At 55.8% G+C, this 25,136-nt stretch overlaps 3 protein-coding genes across 8 annotated transcripts in view; 1 reads left to right on the top strand and 2 right to left on the bottom strand.

The window, feature by feature from the left end:
• Positions 1-49: 49 nt before the first annotated feature.
• GALK1 (galactokinase 1) lies at positions 50-4,351 on the bottom strand. Its single transcript, XM_036394634.2, is given in 9 exon segments — positions 50-230; positions 868-1,030; positions 1,191-1,288; positions 1,290-1,342; positions 1,559-1,740; positions 2,137-2,272; positions 2,771-2,890; positions 3,207-3,396; positions 4,195-4,351. Coding segments are annotated over 9 exon segments (1,170 nt in total). The 5' UTR covers position 4,351; the 3' UTR covers positions 50-158.
• Positions 4,352-12,650: 8,299 nt separating this feature from the next.
• LOC118693641 (histone H3.3A) lies at positions 12,651-14,334 on the bottom strand. The gene is made up of 4 exons (XM_036394368.1): positions 14,230-14,334; positions 13,667-13,808; positions 13,437-13,590; positions 12,651-13,352 (listed from the first exon to the last, which is right to left on the bottom strand). Exons 2-4 carry the CDS (start codon positions 13,792-13,794, stop codon positions 13,224-13,226), a joined length of 411 nt encoding a protein of 136 aa, XP_036250261.1. The 5' UTR covers positions 13,795-13,808; positions 14,230-14,334; the 3' UTR covers positions 12,651-13,223.
• Positions 14,335-17,828: 3,494 nt separating this feature from the next.
• The window catches only part of UNK (unk zinc finger), a 45,551-nt gene continuing 38,243 nt past the window's right edge, over positions 17,829-25,136 (top strand). For 5 of the 6 annotated variants that reach the window (XM_036394364.2, XM_036394366.2, XM_036394365.2 and 2 more), the window contains exon 1: positions 17,844-17,941. In XM_036394364.2, the coding sequence (XP_036250257.1) occupies positions 17,844-17,941 (98 nt within the window). Of the gene's footprint in view, positions 17,942-25,136 lie in introns of all 6 variants that reach the window. The other variant, XM_036394367.2, reaches the window with a different exon arrangement.

Genomic DNA, 25,136 nt, shown 5'->3' with positions numbered 1-25,136 from the left:
TCTGAGGAACAGTCCCAAGTGATTTTGGCACACACAGGCACAAAACACCTATGCAAATGCTTTGCTTTTATTAGCTAAATGATGCAGATGGACAAACTGATCCCCTTGGGGGGGGAGGCAATGCCAGCCCAAGGTTCCCAGGGGAGGTGGTCACTCCTCTACATGGACAGAGCCTTTGCCCCTGCTGAGGGCTTGGTGAGGTAGAAGGTGGCTTTGCCACTGTATTTCTCCTGAAAAATAAGAGGAGCAGTTGAGGCTGGGGGCTGCCAGAGCTGGGGGGAGAGGCCCTGCTGGTCAGTTCCACACTCTGCCTCCACTCTTCACTGAACTGTAACTCCTGGTCATGTTTCCTCTCTCCCACCTCTGCCCCTTCTTTCCCCCTCCTCCAGCTATTTTCACGATCTCACAGAGCAGTAAAATGATGTTCTGCCTTGTTCACAGGCCCCATGTCCTGACATCCCCATTCTGCTGGAATTTCCAGCTACCTGAGAATGCCAAGGTGCTGAGTTAGGGAACACTGGTGATGGCACTGAGATCTTTCCCAGGCTATAACTGCCAGTGTTCAGCTCAGGAGTACCCAAGCTCAGCTCAGATCCCTTTTCTGTGGATGGATTTGGCCTTCCTGAAGCTCCCCCAGCACCTTTTCACTCCCTTTCTCAATGCAAAGAGGTCCTGGGGCAGGCTCTGTGACTGGCACAGAGTACTGAACTGCCTGCAGGAGCTCAGTGCATCAACAGGCTCAGGGCCATGGACAGGCTCCACCAACCACAAATGGCTCAGGAGTGACAGTTCCACAGTGTCCCTGTGCTGTGCCCCTGAGTGTTTCCTTGGGATCTTTCAGTCTCCTGGGGCTTTTCTGCCACATACCTGGATGTGCTTCTTGGCTCTGTCTGCAGCCCCAGCCTCCAGCAGTGTCACCGTGCAGCCTCCAAAGCCTCCCCCAGTCATCCTGCTGCCATAAACCCCATCGACTTCCAGGGCTGCTGCCACCAGCTGGTCCAGCTCGGGGCAGCTCACTTCATAGTCATCCCTGGAGAGAGGAGAGCCATGCTCTGCCCTGTCCTGCACCCTGGGCACAACCGCTGCACCCCTGACAGCTCCAGCTTGTGTCCTGTGCAGCCACTGCCATGGCAGCAGCGCTGGGTGCTGCAGAGCCTGGCCCAGCTGTCAGCATCCTCGGTCACCCTCACCTGAGGGAGTTGTGGCTCTCCACCATCAGCTTCCCGAAGGTCCTGTAGTCCTTGTTCTGCAGCGCCTGCGCTGCCTCTTCTGTCCGTGCTATCTCGCCTGATGACGTGCCTGGCCCGCCGGAACACCTCATCCCCCAGGCGGCTCCTGGCCTCTGCAGGGACATTGGTGTTCCTGCAGCAAAGCCTCACAGCCTGCAGGATGCTGCAGGGCTGCATCCTGCAACCATCCTGTGCCGAAGCTTCCCTGCCCGCAGCACATCCCATCACAGGGTGTGCGCCCACCCGCCTGCCCCAGGTCTCAGCCCACGGGGCACCAAGCTCTTGATGCCCCAAGGAGTGACCAGAGGTGAGGGGAGGGCTGTCCCCACCTTCCAGCTCGGCCATGGTGGCATCCCTGAGGCTGGCCTTGCCCAGGGCCGCTGCTGCCTCCTCGCACTGCCGCCGGCGCGTGGGGTACTCGCTGCCCGTCAGCGTGTGCCGCACGTTGGAGTTGGTGATGAGCACGACCAGGCTGGGATCGCTCAGCGGGACAAGCACGGTGTGCAGGGACCTGCAGGGACAGCTCAGCCATCTGCCCGCCCCCTGCCCGCCCCGTTCTCAGGCACCCGAGTGAGGCTACGTGGCAGGCAGATCCTGAGCTACAGAGGCAAAGTCCGGGTGGTTTGGGATTTCACTTCAGCACTTCACTCCCTCCCAAGTATTAGTGCCATAATAGACCCTAAGGACCGTGGGAAAGACAACCCAGGCAAGCAGCAGAAAGGTTGCAGGAGGAGGAATCAAGACCAGGAGGAATAAAAGTGCAGGCTGCCCCGCCCCCATGACGAGGTTTTGGGCTGGGTTCAAGGGTTAACCTCTCCCTGCACTCCTGCCTTCAGTTCATGGCCACAGGGCCAGCTCAGCCCCAGCTGCTCAAGGACAGCACAGCGAGCCCAGCCCTGACACTGACCTGCAGTCGATGAGCAGGGCGTGGCCCTCCCGGCCCATCACGGAGATGAACTGGTCCATGATCCCACAGGGCATCCCAGCAAACGTGTGCTCCGCCTTCTGGCACGCCAGTGCCTTGGCTGCCAAATCCCCATCGTCTGTGCCACAGCAGAGACACACAGGTTAGCAGCTCCTGCAACTTTGTCCCTTGCCTGGGAGCAGGGGAAGCAAACATGGAGGTAAAGGGTTGTTTTCCTGTGGAATGGGTTTTTGCAGCTGCAGGTGCTTGCTCCTGCACCCCTGCATGGCCTCTATGCCAGCCTGGACCCTAGATCCAGCTGGATGTGATAATTGACACTGGTATTTCAGGTATCTTGATTTTTGGGGCCATTAGGGAGGGGAGAGGATGCTCCCAAGGGAACTTCATCTTATCTCCCTGGCCAGCCCCAGGAGTGGTCCATGGATTTTAGAGGTCTGGGCAGGTCAGGCTGGATGAGCCAGAGGAGCCACATAGGCAGGGCAGTGCCAGCTGGGGAGTTGTTACCCACTCACAGCAGCATTTCCCAAGGGCTGTGGGATCTAGCTAAGGGCATCCCACTCATCCTAGCTCCCACCTAGAAGCAGATGCCAGGGCCCAGAACAGGCTGCTGCCTTACCAGGGCAGAGCTGCTGCAGGAAGGTGTAGGTGGCCACCTCCAGAGAAGCTGAGCTGGAGAGGCCCCCGCCCAGGGGGACGTCACTGGCCATGACAGCGCTGAAGCCTGGCACGGGACCACCTGCAGGAAAGAAGCAAAGGGAGGAGGGGGGCCATGAGCCCCTGCAGGGCTCTGTGTGCCCCACAGCTCACAGGGAATGGCACAAGGAGCCCCTGTGCAACATTCAGAACACAAGGTGACCCACAGCAGAGTGTGAGCCTGCAGCCCCCCAAGCACAGGAACCTTTGGAGCTGAGATTGAGTTTGCTGGAGCCTGGTCCTGGTAGAGCTGCAGGATTACACAGACACCACAAGAGCGCCTGGAGCACTCCAAAGCTGGATGTGAACAGCAGTTCCCTGCAAGGGGGGCTCTGACCCACCCCTCAGCCCGGCCTTACCCCGGTAGTGCTGGATGACGCCCTTGACGTAGTTGGCCCAGTGGGGCTGCCCTGGGCTCAGGGGGCTGCTGGCAGTGGGAGCCGGGAACTGCACCTTGTGGGGCTCATCTGCCTCTGCCGAGGTGGTGATGATGGAGATGGTCTCATCCTGCGTGGGGGCTCCCACCAGCACCGTCCCCAGATGCAGGGCCTGGGGGTAGGGAAGGTGGGCTCAGACCCTGCAGCACCCCTTGGAGCATCCCCACGGGTGGCAGGTGACAGCTGTGTCTGCTTCAGCCCACAGCTGGAGCATCCAAGTGTTCTCTTTAGCCCCCCAGAGCTCCCACTGCACACTCTGGCTTGGCACAGAATTAAACTTCCTGCCTATTTACTGACCCACGGGGTCAGCCTTCCCACTGAATGTGCCTGACCCCCAGCTCAGTGCCGGGTGCTGCTTGTTGGGCTCCGGGGAAGTGGTAACCACGCCAAGAATGGGAGAGGCTTCGGGACGTTTCCTTGTCTGTCAGGGAATTCAGCTGACCTGCTCCCACGCTCCTCGGCCTCACAGTAATTATCTGTAGGTTTGATTTAAGACTGAGTGGGAACTTCGCCGCTGAGCCAAAGCGGCTCGGAAAGAGCAGGAAGCTCCTGCTGTTCTGAGCCATCTCTGTCACCAAAACATCGCTCTCTGGGAACGTGAAGTTGTTTGACGGGGCTGCAGAAAAAAGGCTTCAGCCTCTCGGAGAGGTGGTTGGGAAGAGAATCTCATGCCCGTGAAGCGGTGAGGAGTTGGTCCGCAGGGGGGGCTGCAGCAGGTCCGGCTCCGAACCCCGCGCTCTGGGCAGGGGATCCCGAGGATCCCTCAGGGTCCTGGGTGGGCTCGCCTGGAGGGGACATCCCGAGACGGGGATGGGAAGGCGGTGGCCGAGGACCCCCGTGAGCTGCCAGGAGGACCCGGAAGAGTGACACGGCGAGAGCCCGGGGCCGGGCGGCAGAGCACGGCCCTTACCATGGGCAGCACGAAGCCGTCGTTGTAGTCGGTGTGCTCCCCGATGAGGTTGACCCGGCCGGGGGCCCACACCGCCAGCAGCGCCGGACTCCCGAAAGCCTCTTCGTGCACCCGGCGAGCGGCCGCCAGCAGCGCGGACGAACCGGGCTCCGCCATGGCCGAGCTGCACCGCCCCGGATGGGTCCCGCACCGCCCCCGAGCGCCCCGCACCGCCCCGAACCGCCCCCGGGAGCCCCGCACCGCCCCCGAGAGCTCCCCGAACCGCCTCGAGCCCCCGCCCCGCCCCGAACCGCCCCTGAGCGCCCCGCACGGCCCCGAGCGCCCCGGGAGCCCCGCACCGCCCCGAGCGCTCCGCACGGCCCCGAGCGCCCCGGGAGCCCCGAACCGCCCCGGGAGCCCCGCACCGCCCCGAGCGCCCCGAACCGCCCCGAACCGCCCCCAGGAGTCCCGCACCGCCCCCGAGCGCCCCGAACCGCCTCGAGCCCCCGCCCCGCTCCGCCCCGCACCGCCCCGAACCGACCCGAACAGCCCCGAGCGCCCCGAACCGCCCCCGGGAGCCCCGCACCGCCCCGAGCGCTCCGCACCGCCTCTTCTCACGGTCCTGGGAATCGCATCGTTCGCGCGCATCCCTCCGAACAGGGCGAGCGCTCGTCCACACACCCCGAGTGTACCTGCGGCGGGGCCGGCACCGAAGATTTATAGCACATATACCCATATCCCAAAGCCTGTCCTAATACACGTAGAGATTAATACGTGTTTGTTTTGCACATGTGTCTCATATATGCGGGTTCTGCCTATGCAATGTATGGAATTTATGTATCTGTACAGATCAATAGGTGTGCGTGTGTCACTGTGTTACACCGATGTACAGCAGCGTCTGTGCTTTCCGTTCAAGTGCACGTACACCTGTGTGTGTGTGAGGTTCCCCCCGCCCGTGGGGCCGGGCTGCTCCGCTCCGCTCCTGGGGCGGGGCCCGTTCCCCATTCCCGGTTCCTGGTTCCCGGTTCCTGGTTCCCGGTTCCTGGTTCCCATCCAGCCGCCGTCGCGGGATCACCTGGCCCTGGGGGACGACAAGCCCATGGCCAGGAAGGAGCCGCTGCTCAGCGCCCTTAAAGGTGAGCGTGGGCCCCCGGCCCCTGTGCGAGCCTCTCCTGGCTGCGCTTGGTACCAGGTCTGACCGGACCGACGGCGGGGCCGCGCTGGGGCTCCCCGGGCCAGCCCCGCCGCCCGACCGTGGCTTTGGGGAAGTTTATCCGCGTTCCTGCCCGGCGCAGCGGCGGCAGCCGGGGGGGTCGGGCCGTGCTGGGGTATCGGATCCCCCCGCGGGGCCGTGCAGAGCTGTAGCCCCGGTACCCGCTCCCCTCTCCCGGGCTGGGCACCCACGGTGCTGCCGCTCTCTCTCCTCCCCGCAGGAGGGGTGCTGCGGCTGCGGGAGGGCGGGGGGCCCTGCACGGACACCTCGCCGCACCTCGTGTCCCTCTGCCAGCTGCTGGAGAGCATCCTGCGCAAGGGGCTCCGACGTGAGTGACCCTTCGTGCCCGGGCGGGCGGTGGCAGCGTCCCCGGGCCCGCGGCGAGGGGTCTCGCACTCCCTTTCTCCCGCAGAACCGGCCTGGGGATTCCGCCGGCGGGATTACTGGCACTGGCTGGAGCAGCTCCCCGCGGGCACCAGCGGCCGGAGCGTCCCGAGCTAGGCCGGGGTGAAAATCTGAGCCGTGGTGGCGTCTGTCACCATGAGCGACACGCTCATCCCAAAGAGCCCAGGCGCAGGGAGGACGCTCGGTGTGCGGCCAAAGCTGCTTCCCCTCTCCCCGAACAGGCCGGAGCCCCTGTCCGTCAGCATCCGGAGAGCCGCGGGCTGTGAGCGGGCGCGGACGGCGCAGGGCCGCGGGCGCTGCTTTGTACGCTTGGCCCTGCAGGGGAAGGTGCTGGCGGCGGCCGTGGGGCAGCTGGCACGGACCCCCCGACTCCTGGAGGTGCGCACCCGGGGGGAGCTGCTGCCCACGGGAGGTGGGCTGTGAAGCGGAGGCGTAACCTGTGCTTTTCACTGGCTTTCAGTTTTATGATCCAGGGAGCTCCATCCTCGGCAGTGAAGATCTCCGGGGTAAGATGGTGGCTCACCCGAGGCAGGATGCAGCCTGTGTTATGGCACTGCACTGCTGCTGCAGGGGAGGGGGAAGAGTCCACTGTGATTTTTCTAATCCAAACTTAGCGCTGGAATCTAAATACATTGCTGCAGTGATGGAGAAAAAACCCCAAACAAACGTGTAAATATTTAAACATGATTTGAATCTATCTAAGGTTGGCTTTAGTGTCATGGGAAAGGAAAATTTCTTCTGAAGTATCTTCCACATTATTCATTTGTACCAAGGATTCTGGCTTAAGCAGACCCAGTCTGGCTTTGAGGAGAGGCTGTGTTGGATCAGTCTGGGCTGAGAGGTGGCACGGGGGTTTAAATGGCTGCATTGCCTTGACAGGCTGCAGCACTCCATCCATCCACAGCCAGACTCTTTGGGGGGCCAGGCCAGGGTGGAAGCCTTTAATCTTTTGATTATGATAAATAACCCCATGTTAAACCTGTACATCAATGGTTTATAAATCAGCCGTGCTGCTGGTGCATGAGCAGATTGCAGACCTGGCAGTGTGATTGCAAGGTTTGTGTAGGAGAGCCTGGGCAGCTTTGCTGTGCTTCTAAGGGGAGAAATAGTCAGTGGCACTTGCTGCAAGTCTTCGTCTGAATTTTGGGAAAAAAGGTACCAAGCTGCCCCTGTGCCAGCAGCAGGAGCCTGGCATGAGCCCCCAGCAGCACCTGGGTGCATGGTGCTGGGATGCTCTCAAGGCCTCGCTCCCAGGACTCATTAGTTACACTGAAAATGGCTTCATTCAGTCCTCTGCCGTGCCCCTGTGAGGCTGTGGCTGCCAGGAACCGGCAGTGATGCTGCCTCTCTCCATCCCCATCCCTCTGCAGAGCCGTTCCTCTCGCTGCTGCTGGTGCTGACAGAGATAGATTTCTCCCTGGACCTGCAGGTGCAGTGGTGAATCGGTGGGGTGGTGACCAGCACAGGGCTGCCAACGTGGGGCCCTGGCCCCTTCCCTGACACTCCTTTGTTTGCAGAATTGCAGCTTCTTGGATGAGAGCTGGCTGCTGCCGGTGAGAGCCCATCGGGAGCCGTCCTTCCGCCACCTGGCCTTCCCTGAAAAGTCAAATGAGGAAGACAAGGAACAGTTTGGTGGGGAGGGATTGCCACACACCCCGGGGTGAATTGGCTCAGGTTCACCAGGATGAGCAGAGCTGCCTCTGCTATCGAGGCTGGATCCTTCTGGGTACCTGCAGCATCACCAGGAGCAGATCCCAGGAGAAAAACCAAGCAAGAGAAGCACCCAGGCCTGAATCTCTGATATAAGTGAAGTTTTCCCATGCTCCCTTCCCTGATTTCTTGCCCAAAAAATCCCCATTTCCCTAGGCTGACACAGATTACACATCAGTTGGTTTGCTCAGTGAAACATCAGTGTGTTACTGAGAACAGCAGGAACGCCTTCATGTCTTTTAACGATGAAGAGCATGCCTCCACCACCTTTTAAGCCCAAAAGAATCCCCAAAAAGCTCGAGGCAGCTTTGGGACTGGCCAAGGCGTGCGCTGAGCCGTGGTGGTGCTGCAGAGCCCGGGATGCCGCTGGCTTTGGGGCATTTCTGACAGGCAGTGCCCCCGCTGGCCGCGGCTCAGGCCCGGCTAATGCGATGTGACACTGAGTGCTCTGCACACAGCAGCGCCTCTGGGGAGGGACAGCTGCGTCCCCCGGCCGCGTGGGGACATGTGGGGTGAGGCAGGAGGGCTCTTCAGTGAGTTAAGGGTTTGCTGTTGCTTTGCCATCCCATCCTTAGAGCAGCTTTGTCCCTTCAGGGTCTGGGCGCAGCCTAATCCTGAAAGAGGACAGAGACAAGCAGCCACTGATGGTCCCAGCTCAGCCTAGGGTACTGAGACTTGCCTCTCCCTGGGCTCCCAAAGACCTGGCTTGGCATCAGTGCCAGAAATTATCCAGGGCATGGGGTTCCTTGGATGTCCCACGGCCATTGCCACTGTCACCATCCACTCTCTTTCAGGTGTGCAGTATTTACGAGACAGTCCCATGCCGAACCCTGGGGATGGTGCTCAGGTAGGAAGTCTTGATCCTCCTCTCCACTCTCCAGAGGGATCTGGTCAGCACAGCCCTGAAAATGCCCCAAAAAGGGAAATAAATATCCTGCTGAGAGCATTGGGGCTGTCTCGGGTGCTTTTCTCCCCATCGGCTCAGCCTTGCCAGTATCTGCTGTCCATGAGGTGGCTTTTCCCTGCATTCAGTGTATGGGTGAAATGTCATGCATGGTACAAAAGGGGAGCCAGGCAGGGTCCCTGGGGCTGAGTTGAGGCTCGGCTGCACCCCCAGGTACGTGGATGGCCGAGTCTTTGTCACCAAGGTGCTCCCCGAGAGCCAGGCAGAGGTGGACGAGGTGGTGCTGGCCGGTGACATCCTCGATGAGATCAACGGCTGCTCTCTGAGATCCGCCTCCCCCGGGCAGGTGGGTGGGGACAGCGGGCTGGGCTGTCCCCTCTTCTGCCCCCTGCTCCCCTCTGCTGCTTCCTCCCTCCCTCCCTCCAGGCCGGGGCTGTGCTGCAGAGGCTGAAGGGAGAACCGCTCACCTTCCGCCTGCTGCGGTGGCGGTGGCACGACGGGAGGGTCTTTGAGCCACTGCTGCCCTACCTGAAGGCCCTGAAGGAGAAGGAGCCCCAGTTCCAGCTGCAGCACAGCCCCCGGCCCAGGGGCGAGGGGCAGCCCCGGCAGCTGCAGGGGGGCAGGTGGGTCTGTGCCATGGGCAGCCCCCAGGCTGGCACCGGGGCAGCCCTGTGCCCACACCATCCCTGATCTCTGCTCCAGGCTGTGGGGCCAAGGCTGCCCCCATGGCCTGGAGGTGAGCAGGGGGCTGGGAGCATCCTCCCCTGCAAAGAGCAGCAGGAGGGATGTGTGGGCTCCTTCATCTGATGCCCCCGAGCCCTTTTCTCCCCAGGCTGCTCTACAACCTGCGGTTCCTGGGCCAGACCAGCATTGGGATGGTGAGGCTGTGGGGCAGAGACCTGCCAGGGGGTGAATCACCTCTTCTGGAGTTCTCTTTATGTGTCCAAGGGTTATTCCCTCCTTCCCATTCCATTTCAGTATGGTGGCAAAGAGGTGCTGGAGGGGGCCATCCCTGCTGTGCTGGAGAGGAACTTGGCAGCACGGGTGAGCAACAGGGCTGGGGACATCCTGGGAAGGGCTCTGTGAGAGAATGCAGGCCATGGATATTTTTTCCAGCTCCAGGTTCACATGGCTTGGCTGAATATTTGCCACCCCATCACCCCTGTGGGGTTTTTTCAGGTCAGAAGCATCTCAGCAGCCAGGATAGGAAAGGGCATTAAGGAAAAAATGCAACCACATGCGGGAAATCACTTGGAAAACTCTGGGAAAGCTAAGCCTGATTCCAGGGGTGCTTTAAGGCTCAGGTCCCTGTTGTTTGAGCCTCTGGGCATTGTTTGTAAAAAGATTGAAGTGTGGAAGCACTGGGTGGTGGGGAAAAAGGGGCAGCAGAGAGAAAACTTGAAAAAGCTGAGGCTGACTGTGCTTCGTCACCTCTGCATTTGGATAATCTCTGGTGAGTGTCTGATTAAAAACAGAGCTCAGGGCTGTGCTGATCGGGGCTTCTTCCCCCTCATCCCCCTGCAGGAGGTTTTATTTGATGTGAAGGAGGCAGAAGTCCTTGTGCGGGAGAAGGCTTCTTCCAAGGTGAGTGAGTGACATCCAAGGTCTGGCAATCTGGTGGCATGGGGAGCCCAGCTGGGGACAGAATAAACCAGGAATGGGGCTGACAGGGCCTGACCAGAGCCCCAAACAGCCCCTCCCTGTGCCCTGCACAGCTCCCGTGCCCCCATCCCAACCCCTCTCTGTGCCCTGCACAGCTCCCGTGCCCCCATCCCAACCCCTCTCTGTGCCCTGCACAGCTCCTGTGCTGCCATCCCAACCCCTCCCTGTCCCTGCACAGCTCCCGTGCCCCCATCCCAACCCCTCCCTGTCCCTGCACAGCTCCTGTGCCCCCATCCCAACCCCTCCCTGTCCCTGCACAGCTCCCGTGCCCCCATCCCAACCCCTCCCTGTGCCCTGCACAGCTCCCGTGCCCCCATCCCAACCCCTCCCTGTCACTGCACAGCTCCTGTGCTGCCATCCCAACCCCTCCCTGTCACTGCACAGCTCCTGTGCTGCCATCCCAACCCCTCCCTGTCACTGCACAGCTCCTGTGCTGCCATCCCAACCCCTCCCTGTCACTGCACAGCTCCTGTGCTGCCATCCCAACCCCTCCCTGTCCCTGCACAGCTCCCGTGCCCCCATCCCTACCCCTCCCTGTCCCTGCACAGCTCCTGTGCTGCCATCCCTACCCCTCCATCTCCTGTGTGGGACGCTGCACGTGGAGCCCCAGGATCTTCGCCTTCTGTGTGCTGTGAGTGCTGCCTGTGGGTCCTGGCAGGGCACAGAGGGATGTGGCTCTGGGAAACCTCTGAGTGAGGCCCAGAGCAGCCACAAGGTCCTGCTGTGGCGGGAGGCAGGGCTGGGCTCGGAGCTGGCTGGATAATGGATGTGTTTCCATTTTTAGCTCTTCCCCCGAGAGCCCTGACGGGAGCACGTTCGACTGCCTGGTGTTTGCATCCAGTTCTGAGCAAGAATGCGAGGAAATCATCGGGACAATCGGTAAGGGAAGGGTTTAAGGCTTCAGCTGCCATCAGTCACACCATGGAATACCAGGAATTCTGTTCTGGTTCATCACATGCAGGATCTGACTTAATTCCTTTTGTTCAGGTTACTAAGCTGAAGAGATATTTTGATATTTTTCTGATGTGGGTTTTTTTTATAAAGGACCACTTGACAATGATTTTATTTAAAGAAGCAGCTTCTAGGCATACCCAGCTGCTTCATTGTTTCTAGTAAGGACTTGGAGGAAATACTGTTTTCAAGGGATGTTATTTTAAACATACTTTTCTTGCAGGAGCTGAGGCTCCTACTGCAGCTCAGCACCAAACAAAAAAAAACTCCTATCTTGGAATCTTTCATTTTCAATTGGCCTAAATGCAAGCTGTGTGGTTCTTCCTGAATTACACGGGCCACTGAGGATCCTCACGTTTCCCATGGGGACATTCCTGGCAGGCAGGGTCCCTGTTGAAAGGTGATTGACCTGAGATCACTGAGCCTCACCCAGAGTTTGAGCTGGTGGTTAACTTTGTGTCTAAGTTGTGAACCTAATTACTTTGTATCAAAGGAATCTTTTCCCCTACAGCTTTAGCAAAAAGAGGAAAATACTTGTTTAAAACCTATCAACCATTTCAGAACAGGATTGTGGCAGGACTCTGCTGCGAGGCCGGGGCTGGGTTTGCTCGGAGCAGTGTAGGACAGGGAGGTGAGGAGGCTGTGAGGAGTGCCCGTTCCTCCAGCTGCAGGATTTAAGCGCACAGAGTGGTTTGTCTGAGGGAGAGGAGCACGATGAGGCACCACCGATGAGGCACCACCGGCCCAGCAGCAGCTGAGGGATGCAGGCCCTGCCTCCTGAGCGAGTTGGGATGGATTTCATGCTCTTCCCTCACCACGGTAGTAGGAGACCATCCTCTTCCTCACCATCCTGGGTGGGAGATCACAGGTACTGGAACCTGGTGGGGACCGCTGCTACTCTTGCCCCAGAACAGCAAATTTCCACTGGAATAAATCAAGCCGGGCTGGCTCAACCACTTCCCTGTGCTGCTTTCTGTGACAGCTCCAGCCTGACTTGTAGAGCCTGTTCTGGCAGGGCTGAGCAGTGTTAATTACCTCTGAGCACTTTCCTCCACCACAGCCCAGCCGGGCCTGCCTTAGCCCAGCCTGAAGTGAAGGTTTGAGTTCAGTCACATTCCATCCAAAAATCTGGATGGGAAACGAGAATCCCATGGAGCACCCACCCGTGTGCTCAGCAGCCCATCTGCTCCCAGGGTGCTCAATCAGCTGCGCCTGTGCAGAGCCAGGACTGGCACAGCCCAATCCCATGGGAACGCTCCCCCCACTGCTCGGGAACTGCCAGGTGATTTTGCTTCAGCCAGACCAGTCATAACTCCAAAATAAACTTTCCCATCCACTAAAAAGGAAGAAAGAACTTAGAGCTAAGCTTGTGCCCTGATCAGAGAAAAATCCCCCAAAAAGCCACTGCAGCCTGGGCCAGTCCTCCTGACCCCTACACAGCTGTAGGGCTCCACTCTCCCCGGGCACAGCAAGGACTCAAGCTGCACAAAATCTCCAAAATACTCCAAAAGTTCTCCATTCTGGTGCCAGTAGAAGTTTAGTTGCCACAGCAGCAGCCCAGGATTACAGGAATCTGTAGGAGGCAGAAGCTTCTTCAAGCCCATTCAAACCAAATGACAAAGACTCCTCACATGTGAATGTAAAACATTTAATTTAAAAATGTTGACACTACAATATATAAAATAGCTATTATAAATGCACATAGTGTATTCTATAGCTGCCAGGTTTACGTTTTTAGGAAACTGTAAGTTACACTGTGGTTAAGACTTGAAGTTTCACCCTCTGAAGGAAGTCCACATTTGATCACAGTGATGCATGGTCAGACTAACAGCCCCAATTGTTAAACACTTGGATCAAGTCATAACCAGTTTTATTGCAAAAGGACCCTGTACACATTTATATCAATTCTAGTACCTTACAAGTTTATCTACCCAACAAGTCATTAACATACAGAAACATGCATGAGAAGCAAGAAAGAACACCCATCCCTTCTGCATATTAGCAACTTGTCACTCCCGAGCCCGAGGCTCAACATCACTGAGGTTTATGTGAACAGTCACTTTTAGCATTCATCCTGAGTGAAAGATGGAATGACTTAAGTACAAATGCAACATATTATAAACAATTTCTTACAAAAAAAGTCACAAATTAAAACCAAAGTATTTTACAGAATTAACTACAAAACACCATAAAAACAGCCTTCACTTAAGCCCTCTCTCCCCGTATCCTGCGAGCCAACTGGATATCTTTGGGCATGATGGTGACTCTCTTGGCATGGATGGCACACAGGTTTGTGTCTTCAAACAGACCCACCAGATATGCCTCGCTGGCCTCCTGTTTCAAGAGCACAAGAAACGTTGTTAAAAACGCTCAGCGCAGCTCCCCCGGCACCGCAGCCCAGCCTGCCCTCGGCAGTACCTGCAGAGCACCGATGGCCGCACTCTGGAACCTCAAATCTGTTTTGAAATCTTGGGCGATTTCCCTGACCAGCCGCTGGAAGGGCAGCTTGCGGATCAGCAGCTCCGTAGATTTCTGATAACGACGGATCTCACGGAGCGCGACGGTTCCCGGCCTGGATGGAAGAGGGAGGAAGGGGCGGTGAGGCGGGGCAGGGGCTGCGGCAGCCGGGGCCGAGCCGAGGGCCTTACCTGTAGCGGTGAGGCTTCTTGACGCCGCCAGTAGAGGGGGCGCTTTTCCGGGCCGCCTTCGTGGCCAGCTGCTTGCGCGGCGCCTTCCCCCCAGTGGACTTGCGGGCGGTCTGCTTTGTACGGGCCATTTTTCCTCACTTACCTACAGAGACACAGACGCGTGACACCGGGGCCCGGCTATCCCCGTGACCCCCAGGCCCGACGCCGCAGCGGCCGATTCCCTCACGCTCCAAATGCCCCCCTCCCCCGCGGCGGGCAGGCGGCCAGCGGCCTCCCCCGGGACGGGGAGGAGGGGTAACGGTTACCCCGCCGCCCCCGCCTCGCGGCCCAGCCGCTCCCGTCCCCGGGGAAAGCCGACTGAGTCACGCCGCCTCCTCCTTCCTCCCGGGCCGCCCCGGGGTGGGGGGGAGGGAGGTGCAATGGTGGGGGATGGGAACCGGCCGTGACTCAGGGCACGTAGGCAAGGCCCGGCCTGTCCGCCGCGCTCCCGGAGAACCCAAGGCCGCGAACGGCTGCGCAACACCTCCACCCGCTTTTATACGCGTCCGCTGTTCGGTACTTACCGGTAGGAAGAGAAGGAAGCGCCGGTGCCGGTAGCGCTGCGCGCCGAAGCCTCTACGTCGTGCTGCTGCCGAGCCGCTCCTCAGCCGCCGCGCCGCTCACTGCGCCCTCCCCGCCGCGGGGACACGCACTTTATAGTGGGGGCGCGCGCGTAGCGCGGTGACGTCACAATGCCTGTAAGCAACGCGCCGCGCTATTGGCCGGGACCTCCGCCGGCGCCGTCGCGTCACCACACACAAAGGCCGTGCTCCGGTTCCCCGGCGCTGATTGGGCGCGCGGCCGGGCGCTGATTGGTTGTTAAAGTAGGCGTCCGATTGGGTGTTGAGGGATGAGAAGGATCCAATCGGTGGCTGGCGGGCGCTCTGCGCGCTGATTGGACGAAACGGGGTAGGGTTTGGATCCTACCCTTTGTTGCGAAGCTCCACAATGGGAAGTCAATAGGAGCGGGGCGAGCGGCGGCGGCGCCGCGGGATCCCCCGGGCACCCCCGGCCGGCCCCGGCCGCCCCCGCCGCGGAGCGCCAGCCTCGGCCTGCGGAGCAGAGGCGCCCGGTGGGGGCTGCGAGCGGCGAGGGCCGGGCCGCGGGGTCCCCCCGCCTCCGCCCCCTCTCCCCCGGGAGCCGCCGGTGTGCGGCCGCTCCGCACCGCGCTCGGGGGCGGCCGTGGGGCGAGCGGGGGCCTCGTAAGGGGAGCGGGTCTGGCAGCGCCTCCGGCACATCTTGCCCGGGTTTGTCCTTCCAGATGCCAAGGAAGGGCTGTCACGGGACCTGGATTGGCAGTGGGCAGTAGGGCTGGGATGCGGCTGCCTCATGTCAGAGCCTGACCTTTGGCCCTGAGGAGGGAGCGTTCAGGAGCTGGGGCTCAGCCCCTCTGCGCTGCCCTTCCCCAAATCACACTGATCTGTGGGTCACCTTCGCCCCCAAAGTGAGTCACAAAGTTTCATTGTGAGTAGAAATCCAGAATCCGTGCTCCCCGTTGGTGCCATCTTAGCGTTTATCTTCCTAAGATAAATAACAAGTCAATAATAAAACTTGTCTTTTGGGGAAAACTGCTGCCTTAAGTTATACCTTGACTTATATCACTATTTTACTGTATTTGCCCTGACTGTGGAGGCAGGTCCCTGCCCCCACGGGAAGGCTCCCAGGATCAAGAAGAACAGGTCCCAAATGCCCTGGAGTTGTAGCACGTAGGATATGCAGGGAACACAGACGCTCCTGAAGCTGTCCCTGAGGTTTCCAGAGTGGAGAGCAGCTGGGATTACCCACTCTCTGCATGAGGCTCTGCATCCTCGGCCTCTGGGCTCAGAGGATGGCAGGACCAGGATGGAGCTTGGCACGTTGGGAATGTGTTGGGAGCGTGTCCTGCTCCTCCGTGTCCGGGCTGCCACTCAAGCAAACGTGGCACCGTGGTGTGACAGGGCTGTCACGTGTGCCCGGGCTGTTGCTGCCCAAGGGACGTCATCTCCCCTGCCTCTGGTCCTCATTTTCAGGTTCATTTTCTCTCTTCTAAAGGAAAATGTTAATTATTTATCAGAGGCAAAAAGCTGGGAGGTGTGGGTAAACACTCACTGCGCTGTTTTGGAAGGTGGAAAAGGAATAATGCCTCTTTCGTCCGAGTTGTTCACACTTAGGGAAAACAAAATTTCTGGTGGTAACAGCTTCTAATACATTTAATTCATAACTTTTGAGAGCTCCCTGCCCTGTCACTAATGCCAGGAGGCCGGGTGAAACTTTGTTACCAGGAGTTCAGAGTCGCCTTAATTATTACCTTTGCCAGTTTCATAGCCGTGGCTGCTTGGACTTCTCACTTTGAAGATACTTAAGATTTTTTTGCTCTACAAAACCCTGGAGAAAAGCCAGGTGTCCCCTGGGGTGGAACAGGGTGAGGGGCAGGTGTACACACAGAAGCTAGGGAAGGCAAACCAGCACACATTAGCAGAGGTGAAATAAATACACCCCGGGCACATCAGCTGGAGTGTCCTCAGTGTTTCCCCACGGCCTGGCAGGGTGTGTGCCAAGGTGTGAAACAGCTGGAGCACAGTGTCAGCACCAGGGTGCAGAGTAAACACCAGCCATGAGGGACTGGAGCCTGTGGCATCCAAATCCCTTTGGACAAAGTGCAGGTCGGGGGTGTTTTCAGTGTCATTCCTCAATAATTGAGTGGCTTTTCCAGCAGGTTCATGGCTGACAGTGGCTCTGGTTGGGTGTACAGGTGTGTGTGGAGATACTCACTGAAACACCTGCTCATGCATTCACCAGGAACTGCATCATTCCAGAGCTCCAGCTTTCCATGGAAGGTGGTTAGATGAATAAGGAGGTAATTGATATCCTGTGACTTATTCCTGTAAGTGCCTGGGAATAAGCTACTAAATCACCTCAGGTTGTAGTATATACTAAATCAGTATAAATAGGAATTTAAAAAGTGATTTGCCTCCCCAAACCAGCTGCAGAGACCAGGCCTAAAGTTTATTATTAACGTTGCTCAGCCCGTGTGGGCTGGCAGAGGTAGAAAAGGTGTTTGCCCGATAAATGCTGAGTGCCCTTTCCCACAGCGCCAGGAGCCGGTCTGAGCAGAGCCCAAGAGATCAAAGTCCTATTAAAAGAAACTCCTATAATTTCCTCCCCTGGGAGAGGAGTTAATTGGCAGAGGGAGTGCTCCACATGGGAATTCGGCCGATTCCTTGGACACGGCTGCTTTGGGGAGGGGGGGGTTCTCCCGGGGGAGGACGGGGAGCCCGTGCTCCGATGTCCCAGCAGCCAGGTGCCATTGGTGTCACCTCCTCCCAGGTAGGTTCTTCATGCGCTCGCTGGGCCTTCCTCCCCCTCCTCCTCCTCCTCCTCTTCCTCCTTCTGAGGCCGCAGCGCTGCTCGCGGGCACGTCCTGCGCGGCGCTGTTCCGTGGGTGGGGAGGGCCGCGGAGCCATGAGCGCTGCCAGCACTAAAATAACCTCTGGCCGCGCTCCCGCGTCCACGCGCGGCCCCTGAGGCAGAGGAAGAGGGGGAGGAAGGAAATGAGGCTGCCTGACACAAATAACTCCCGGTCCCTCACCAGCTCCCCTGACCGGCCGCCCCTGCTCCAGTCGGGGCTGGGCCGAGCGGGCTGTGCCGCCCCTGGGGCCGGTGTGCCCCGGGCTCGGTGTCCCCTAAAGGCTCGGTGCTCCCCCAGGAGCTCGCTGCCATCCTGTGACTCGCTCCTCGCCCTCAGGGGCTCGGTGTCCCGCACAATCTCCGTGTCCCCCCGGGGGTCGGTGCCTTCCCTGCGCTCGGGGCTCTCCCGGCCCCGATCCCGCCCCGCCACCGGGGGGCGCCCCAGCGCGCCGCCCCTACCGATCCCCGCACTACACCTCCCGTCGCGCCCCACGCGGCAGGAAGCGCGGAGGCCGCGTCGCCGCGGGGCGCCTCTGGGAGTTGTAGTCCCGCCGGCCGGAAGCCACCGCCCGCCGCGTCCCGGGCCGGCGGGCGGCGCGCGCGCGGCGGGACTACAAGTCCCACCCCGCTCCGCGCGCCACCGGGGCGGCAATGGCGGCGGCGGCGCCTGCGCGCGGCGCCCTCCGTGCGGACCGCGCAGAGTGAATAATAAAGGTCTCCTCGGCGGCGGCGGCGGCGGAAGGCGGGAGGCATGTCCAAGGGCCCGGTGGCGGGCGGCCCTGCCGCGGCCGGGCCGGCGAGCGCCGCCAGCGCGCTGCAGGCGCAGCCCGAGAAGCCGCAGCACTACACGTACGTAGAGCCGGGAGCTTCCCCGCCGCCGCCCGCCCGCCCGCGCGCCAACACGCGCCTGACGTCAGCGTGCGGCGCGCGCGGGGGCGCGCGGGGGGACGCGCGGGCACCGGTTGGAACCGGCCTCGGCCGGCGCGGGCCGGGGGCGGCGGGGCGGGAGGGAGGGGCGGGGGATGAGCGACCCCCCCGCCCAACGCCCGTGATGCACCGGGGCCGCCGCGCCTCCCCCGGGGAGAGAGGACCCCCGGACCCCCGGCTGACACCCCCGGCCCCTCGCCCGCCCGTCCCTCCCTCTCGGGTGACACCCCCGCCTGGGGTGGGGGTCGATCCCCCGGGATGTGAGGGCATGCCCCGGGATGTGACAGCCCCGATCCGTTCCGCGGCGGGTGAGGGGACCCGCGAGTGACAGCCCCGGTCCCTCCCCGTAGTGTTGGTGGAGCGCCGGGCCCTGTGGTGACACCCCGGCCCGAGGCTGGGCCTCTCTCCCACGGGATGTGAGGGGACCCTGGGTCCCCAGCTCTGCCCCCCGCCCTCGGTGGGGTCCGTTCCTCCGGGGGTCACCTCGTGGTGCTTTGAGGGGCTGAGGGTTTGGTGAGCTGTCACCCAGGGCTGTCACTGCTGTCCTCCATCCCCTGAGGGGTCCCGGGCGTTCCTTGGCACCTGTGGAGGGAGGTGTGAGGTGACAGGAGGTGCCCAGGGTCGCAGCTTTGGTGGTTGGTGATGGAGCGGGTCCCTCTCGGGGCCGGTGTCTTTGGGAGTGACACAGGTGTGTGGAATATCCCCCTTGGAAGGTTTACATTGAAATCTGGACGAGTGTTTGCTCCGTCCCTGCTTTTGCTGGCCCTGTGTGGGTGCAATCTGGCTGTATGGGCACATCGTTGGTGTGTGTCGCCTCCATCACTGCAGACACTCCTCAGGGAACACTTGTTGCTGGAATGTGTCTTTCCTAACCAAAAAATACCAGTTCACTGCCTTGTCCCAGGGAAACACAACCTGTCGGAGCTGTGTGAAGTTGGCCTGTGGTCAGTTGTTGGAGTTGGAGGCTGTGGGATGGGATTCCCATCCTCTTGTGCAATAGGGATAACAGATTGGGAGCGAGCGTTGTCTTTGTGAGGTGGGCTGGCGATGGATGGATGTGGCTGGAAATAGGTCATGTGTTCCCTGTCCTTAAAGGTGAAAACTTTGGAACTGTTCTTTGTGAACAAAACATATGTGCTGAGCCGTTTCCCTTATCATTTTAGGGTGTTGTCCTACAAATACCCTACAAATACTCATATCTCTGGCTTGTGTGGATGCTCCCACCCAAACTGAGACGTGTGCTCTGTGTGCTTTTAATTTCCATTTTCATAAGGTTGGTGGTGGACTTCCCTGCATCCACACTGTGATACCTGGAATGAAAAGAGCTTTGAGGAATCCACAGACTTGGGTCCATACAGCCTGTGTGCCTAGCTGGGATCACAGGCTACCTGCCACCCCTTTCCTTCAGGAATACTATGGCAGAGTGAGGGCTTCCAGGTTTTATTGCCATTGTGAAGATCCTGTCATGATCTTTAGGGAACTGGCAAGCCACAGTCTCGTAGGCTGTGTGGCTTCTGGTGTGCTTTACAAGTCTGACAGTTTTATGGGGGAAATGGGCATGGAAGAGTCTGCTGGGAGTGTTGCTGTAGGGAAAAAGAGGGAACAGGAGCTGTCTGAAGTGGAATGACACTAGTGATGGAGAAGGAAAACAAGGAGATGAGTGAGGACACTGAGTAGAGGAAGGTGAAAGTGATAACCTGGCTGAGCATGATTGTGGAAGTAAGGATGTCAAGTATTAGGAAAACCAGAGGAAGAAAGACTTCAAGAAGCAGAGGAGATTGGGAAAGAGGATGGAAATGGGACAGTGTGGAACAAAGCTGGTGGTGCAATTAGCTTATTTCCAGAGGGCAAAACTTGTGTTTTGAAGATGGATGCTATAAATACTTCAGTGAAAACAGTTGCAGACGAGCTGAATAACCATAAGTGAAAGACGGGTTTGGGGGCTGCTGAGTGCTGACAGTGGGATGTGAGCCATCCTTTGGAAGTCTAGGATGTGTACACTGGGTCACATCAGACTGTAAACCTCCTCCTGATAACATATGGGAACTTATTTGGTGGTGGCTCATGTGAACAAGTTGTATGTTGTCAAAATGTAAATATTTTCTTCCTTTTTTTTTCCCTTAAATATAGTTTGTTTCCATAAAATGACACAAAGGTTACAAGTTGTAAACTCAAGTAAGCTTAATTATCTGCATACTTTGCTGTTCCCTGGGGACAGGCAATCTGGTGCTGGGGATCTCTCAGAAAGTTTTGGTTGTATTTGTAAGGAAATGTTCCAGTTTCTGTATTAGCGTGAATTTCCAAACTCTTGGTGTTAGTTGCATGAGATTTTTTAGATATTTTGAACCTCTGTCTTTCTGTCAGGAAGCCTTTATGTTTACTTTAGATGTGCAGCAAAAGACAATGTGGGAAAAGCAGAGCTGGTGATGCTCTCTCACACCTTTGTCACTGTTTGTTAGCAGAAGAGGCCGAGCTTCCTTGATTTGTGTCCTTTGGTAGCAGTCGTGGTGTGCAGCTGGATATTCCTGGAGACAAGTCCCTGGTAGATGCCAAAGTTTGCTGTTTAATTATGGATGGACTGCTCCTTGTCTGGGGATGGGATTCCATTTGTAGAGCCCCGAGTGAGTAACAAAATACTCCGTGGCTGCTGTTGTGCTCTCCCTGGCTTGCTGGATTAGATGTTCCTGCGTGTGGCTGCTTTCTGTGATCCCACAGCTCCCGTAGCAGGATGAGAGCAGCATATTCCTGGGAACAAAGGAGTGAGACAGCTCCTTCCTGGGGTTCCTGGAGGCTGGGATCAGCTTGGGGTGATGTGCTCTGCAGGGGCTGCATGGGAAGTGGATTTCATTTGGGTGGGCTCTGTCAAGCCTCAGCTGAGGATTGGTTTTGCAGCGTTTCTCGGCTCTGTCTAGCATGTTATTTCTGCAGGTACCTCTGTCTTTAATGTGTATCTACTCATGTGGGTAGACTTGAGTTGGAAGAAACTGAAAGTGAGCTCTCAGTCACTGAAGCTGTAGGTACAGGGTGCTCTGGGGTGGTTTTGTTTTGGTATGGTTCCTCTGCTCGGCTGCTGGCAGTGTGGCTGGTTTCAGTCAGGCTTGATGCCTTAATTGTGAATTGTAAAGATTGTTTCCACTGCTTGGGTGTTTATTGATCTGGCAGAATTTAGATAAGTGAAAGTGGAGCAGCCCTTTGTTCACTGTGCATTCACCTGAAAGTCAGACAGTTTAATAACTCTGCAGGAAAGCAAACGTTGAGGTGGAGATAAATTAACCCATTTAATAAAAAAACAGAGAGTCCCTTCAGTTCAGAGCATTCAGAGCACACAGGCTCACAAGCAGCATTGAAAATACTCTGATTCAGGTGATAAACTCTTTGGAACACAGATTTATTGTGCATAACACAAGTCATTGCTACTCAAGACATTTCTCTTGAGTGTGCCCATCTTAAATATGAGCAACACCCTTGAAAGTGACCTTCAGGATTCCGTGTACCCTCACTTGAGATCTGGGTGAGATGCCTGGGAGTACATCCTGTCCTCTTTTGCAGTGCATCAAGATAAGCTTTGTGATTATGCCTTTGCAGCATCAAAGGCAAAGAACTTGTCTTTCCTTTTGCACAAGGAGAGGAACTGTGGGAAATTCCTGAAGGATTAATACCCTGTATTAATGCTGGAGCTGCATCCACATGGCTGGGCTGTGGTGTAGAGACTGCTGGCTACTGCTCACCCAAGCTTTGTCTTGCAACCATTCTGGTGCCATTTAGGCATTGAAAGACCAGAAGACTCAAATGAAGGACATTGTAAATGGGGATGAAAATGGAGCTGGTGCAATAATTTGGCTACAACTGAAATCAGAGGCATTCTTGTGTCTGCATCGTGCCTTGTCTCGTGGTTTCTCAGCCTCAAATAGGAACTCAGATTAGGACAGCAGTGGAAATGTGGGTGAAGAAGAAGTAAAAATACCAAGACCATAGGTATGCTTATTTTAAGCCTTATCTCAACATTGAACATGTGAATTCAAAAATGCACCTCAGAGCATCCGTTGTAGCAGAGTAATCCTTATCTCCTTATCAGTGGACAGTGTCTTACCACTGGCAGAGCAAACAGGACATGTCTGATCTCAAAGGTGCAGACTGAGTGTCTGTGGGAAGAAAACCAAAACCCAGATGTGTAGCTAACAATTTTTCAGGGTTGCTGTTTGCTCTTCTAGGTCCCATAACATTTGCCTGCATGGTCTGTCAGATTGTACATTTGATCTGCTTGAGTTGGGTGGTCTTCACACCCTACTGCACGAGTTGAGGCTCTGGAAATTGTTTTTAGAAACCTTTTGTGTTCTTTTTAAACCATCAGGACTCTTAAAATAACAAACTGCTGCCCTAATTCTGCTTTGGTTTTACTGGTGATAACCCTTAGATCAATAAGCTGATATGGACTTATACAAGTTATAGAAACTAGCCCTGTTTTTAAGCACAAAACAAAAAAAAAAACAAAAAACAAAAAAAAAAAAAAACCCCAAAAAAACCCACCTCAACAAAACGAAACACAAAATTAAGCAAAGGAAAAAAATACCCAAATAACCCAGAAAACAAAAATAACAAAAAGAAGCCCAGGTGTTTTTAGGTTTCAGGTTTGGTAATAAAGCACAGAAGATGTAGAATAGATTATGTTATTATTGTATTATATACAATGTAAGGTAATACCCTTAGGAAAGCACAGAGTGAGTCAATACTTTTAAACCTGGGACTTACCAGTGGTCCACTACATCATTACCTGTAAATGTCATCTTATCAGGAAAGTATCAACTTGTTATTATTATTATTATTGGTATTTTTTGAGTCTGTGTGAACTTCACTGAATGCACGTCCACTGCCAGCTGTTATTAGGAAGTGTGAATAGTTACAGGAAGTTGGAAATATAAAGTGCTGGAGTGTGAACAGGAAGAGCTGCCTTCACAGTATGCTCTCACCACCAAACACATGTGCTGAAAATAACATTTTAGATTTTATGGTTCTTCAAAGGCTGAGTGTTGAAAGGCTCCAGCTTGAGAGAGGGGCTGGCAAGGGGCATTTGGGCCCAATCTGTGCCCCAAATGTGTTGGGGCAAAAAAGAGTTTTTCCCTCCTGTTGAAGTGGGGCTGGACCTGTGTTTTGCCTGCTGCATTCCCACTTCTTGAGTACTTGGATATCAGTCTGACAGGGAATTCACATATGGATAACAGCTCTAGAGGTGTCATATCAATATTTTGCCAAGCAGAAACCTTTGTGTACTGCTGTGATGTTCTCAGAATTAGTTTTGGTCTGGCAAGGTTTGGTGTTTCAAAAATCCAAAACTCTGTGAAAGAGGAGAGGGGTTCAGTGGTGCAGAATTGTTTCAAAGTGGAAGATGGTTCTTTAATTTTTAATGTAATAAAAAGTATTATGTTGATGATTATCTGTTGCTTACATTAGCACATAGGATAGTTTTTTGTGGCATGGGAGGCAGTATTAAGGTTAGTAATTGTTCTATAAAGTCAAGAACTTGCTGATTCTGTGGGTCCCTCCCAGTTCCATTTATTCTATGATCCTGAGAACCTCAGAGCTTGGAGTTTCCTATTATATCAGTTTTTCTCAATTTGTAAGTTTATGTATTGTCTAGTATTTTTTACATCATGTGACTTTATTTTAAGGAGCATTCTGTTGGAATTCCAACATTTTATTGTCTCTAGAGCTATTCTTCTTCCAGAAAAAGGTTTTACTATCTTCCAGGAGCAGCTGAAACACTGATCCTTCTTATTCCAAAGGGTCTGATCAGTGCTCTCAGGAAAATCTTCCTGCAGTGCCTTCCAGCATCCCTGCCTGGCTGCTTGCTGCGTGTCCCTGCCCCTGTGACAGCGTGGCAGGAGGGAATGTGTCAGGACATCAGTTAATCACACTTGTTGTGTGGCATATTAGCATGAGCTGTCACTGAGGACTGTGTTAATGCACCCAGCTGAGCCTGAGCAGGGACACAGCCCTTCTGTGGTCCCTGGTAAAGGAGCTGTTATTTCTGAGAGAGGAGCAAAATAAAAAGGCAATAATATCTTTAATTGCTGTGTTGAGGCTCGTGGAAACCTGCTTGTCAGGACATGAAGAGCTGTGTTCGCTTTCAGAGGATGCTGAGGAGAGGTTTTTGTTCCTTCCATTAACTTTCTGCTTTTAAAAACTTCATAAATCTTTTTGAAAGCAGCAGAAATAGGCTGAAAGAGATGGTGAGAAGTTACCTGGTCCTTTTGCCCAGCAGTCACCTACATCACTTTAGCTAAGATTTTTTTTTGGGGTCTAATTGTCATTGATTTTTAATATTGTATCAGTTTCCACTTTAAACTGGATTTTGGTGAAATTGTGAATTATAAGAGGGAGTAAATCACAGCACTTTCTATCTTATAAAGAATTTATGTACTCTATAAACTTTCTGTAACGTTCAGCAAATCAGGTACAGAGCTGTTGCTGAAAGCTGTGTGTGCACAGAGCCAGCCAGCAATTCCCCCCCAGTGTCCTAAATTAATGGGTGGTCACGTGCCAGCAGGCTGTGGAGCAAGTGCTATTTCTTAGCTACATTTGTCCCCTCTAATTTATTGAGAGAGAGTTTGTCTTTTATATCAGGGCATCAAATATAAGGAGCCTCAGCAGAAGGGTGCACAGGGAGATGCTGAAGGCTTGTACCTTCCCAAACTACTCCTAGTGATGACAGCCAATTTAGATGCTTGTGATGATTTTCTCAGCAACCTCTTGTCTTGTGTATTTTGATCAGTGCTTGATGCAGTTAATACCAGCTTGACATTTGAAATATCAGTTGGAATGAATGTTCCCTTGCAATGAATACCAACAATTCCTTCTTTCCTTTAGTTCTGGTGCAGCTTCTGACTCACAGACCCTTACCCTGCTGTAGTATTCATTCAGGTTGAGGAGGTGATTGTTACAACAAGGAAAGTTCTATGTTTTATTTGAAATAAATATTTTAAGCACTGAAGTGCAGTGATGGCAATAAAAGAGCCAGATCACTGAAATGCTCAATACTGGCCTGATTCTTATCTCTTATTAGAAGTCAGAGACATTTAATTGAATGAAGTTGTCAGAACAGTGGTAGAGAAGAAACTTG

This window comes from Molothrus ater, chromosome 19 (genome assembly GCF_012460135.2).
Source record: "Molothrus ater isolate BHLD 08-10-18 breed brown headed cowbird chromosome 19, BPBGC_Mater_1.1, whole genome shotgun sequence".
Taxonomy (NCBI): domain Eukaryota; kingdom Metazoa; phylum Chordata; class Aves; order Passeriformes; family Icteridae; genus Molothrus; species Molothrus ater.
Note: the sequence above shows the minus strand (reverse complement) of the source record. Positions and strands in the feature narration are given on the sequence as shown.

Coding starts and splice junctions, on each gene's coding strand:
- LOC118693641 (XM_036394368.1), bottom strand. CDS start 13,794: ATGGCCCGTACAAAGCAGACCGCCCGCAAGTCCACTGGGGGGAAGGCG. Junction 13,591..13,666: donor AAGAAGCCTCACCGCTACAG/GTAAGGCCCTCG, acceptor TCTTCCATCCAG/GCCGGGAACCGTCGCGCTCC. Junction 13,353..13,436: donor CGGCCATCGGTGCTCTGCAG/GTACTGCCGAGG, acceptor CTCTTGAAACAG/GAGGCCAGCGAGGCATATCT.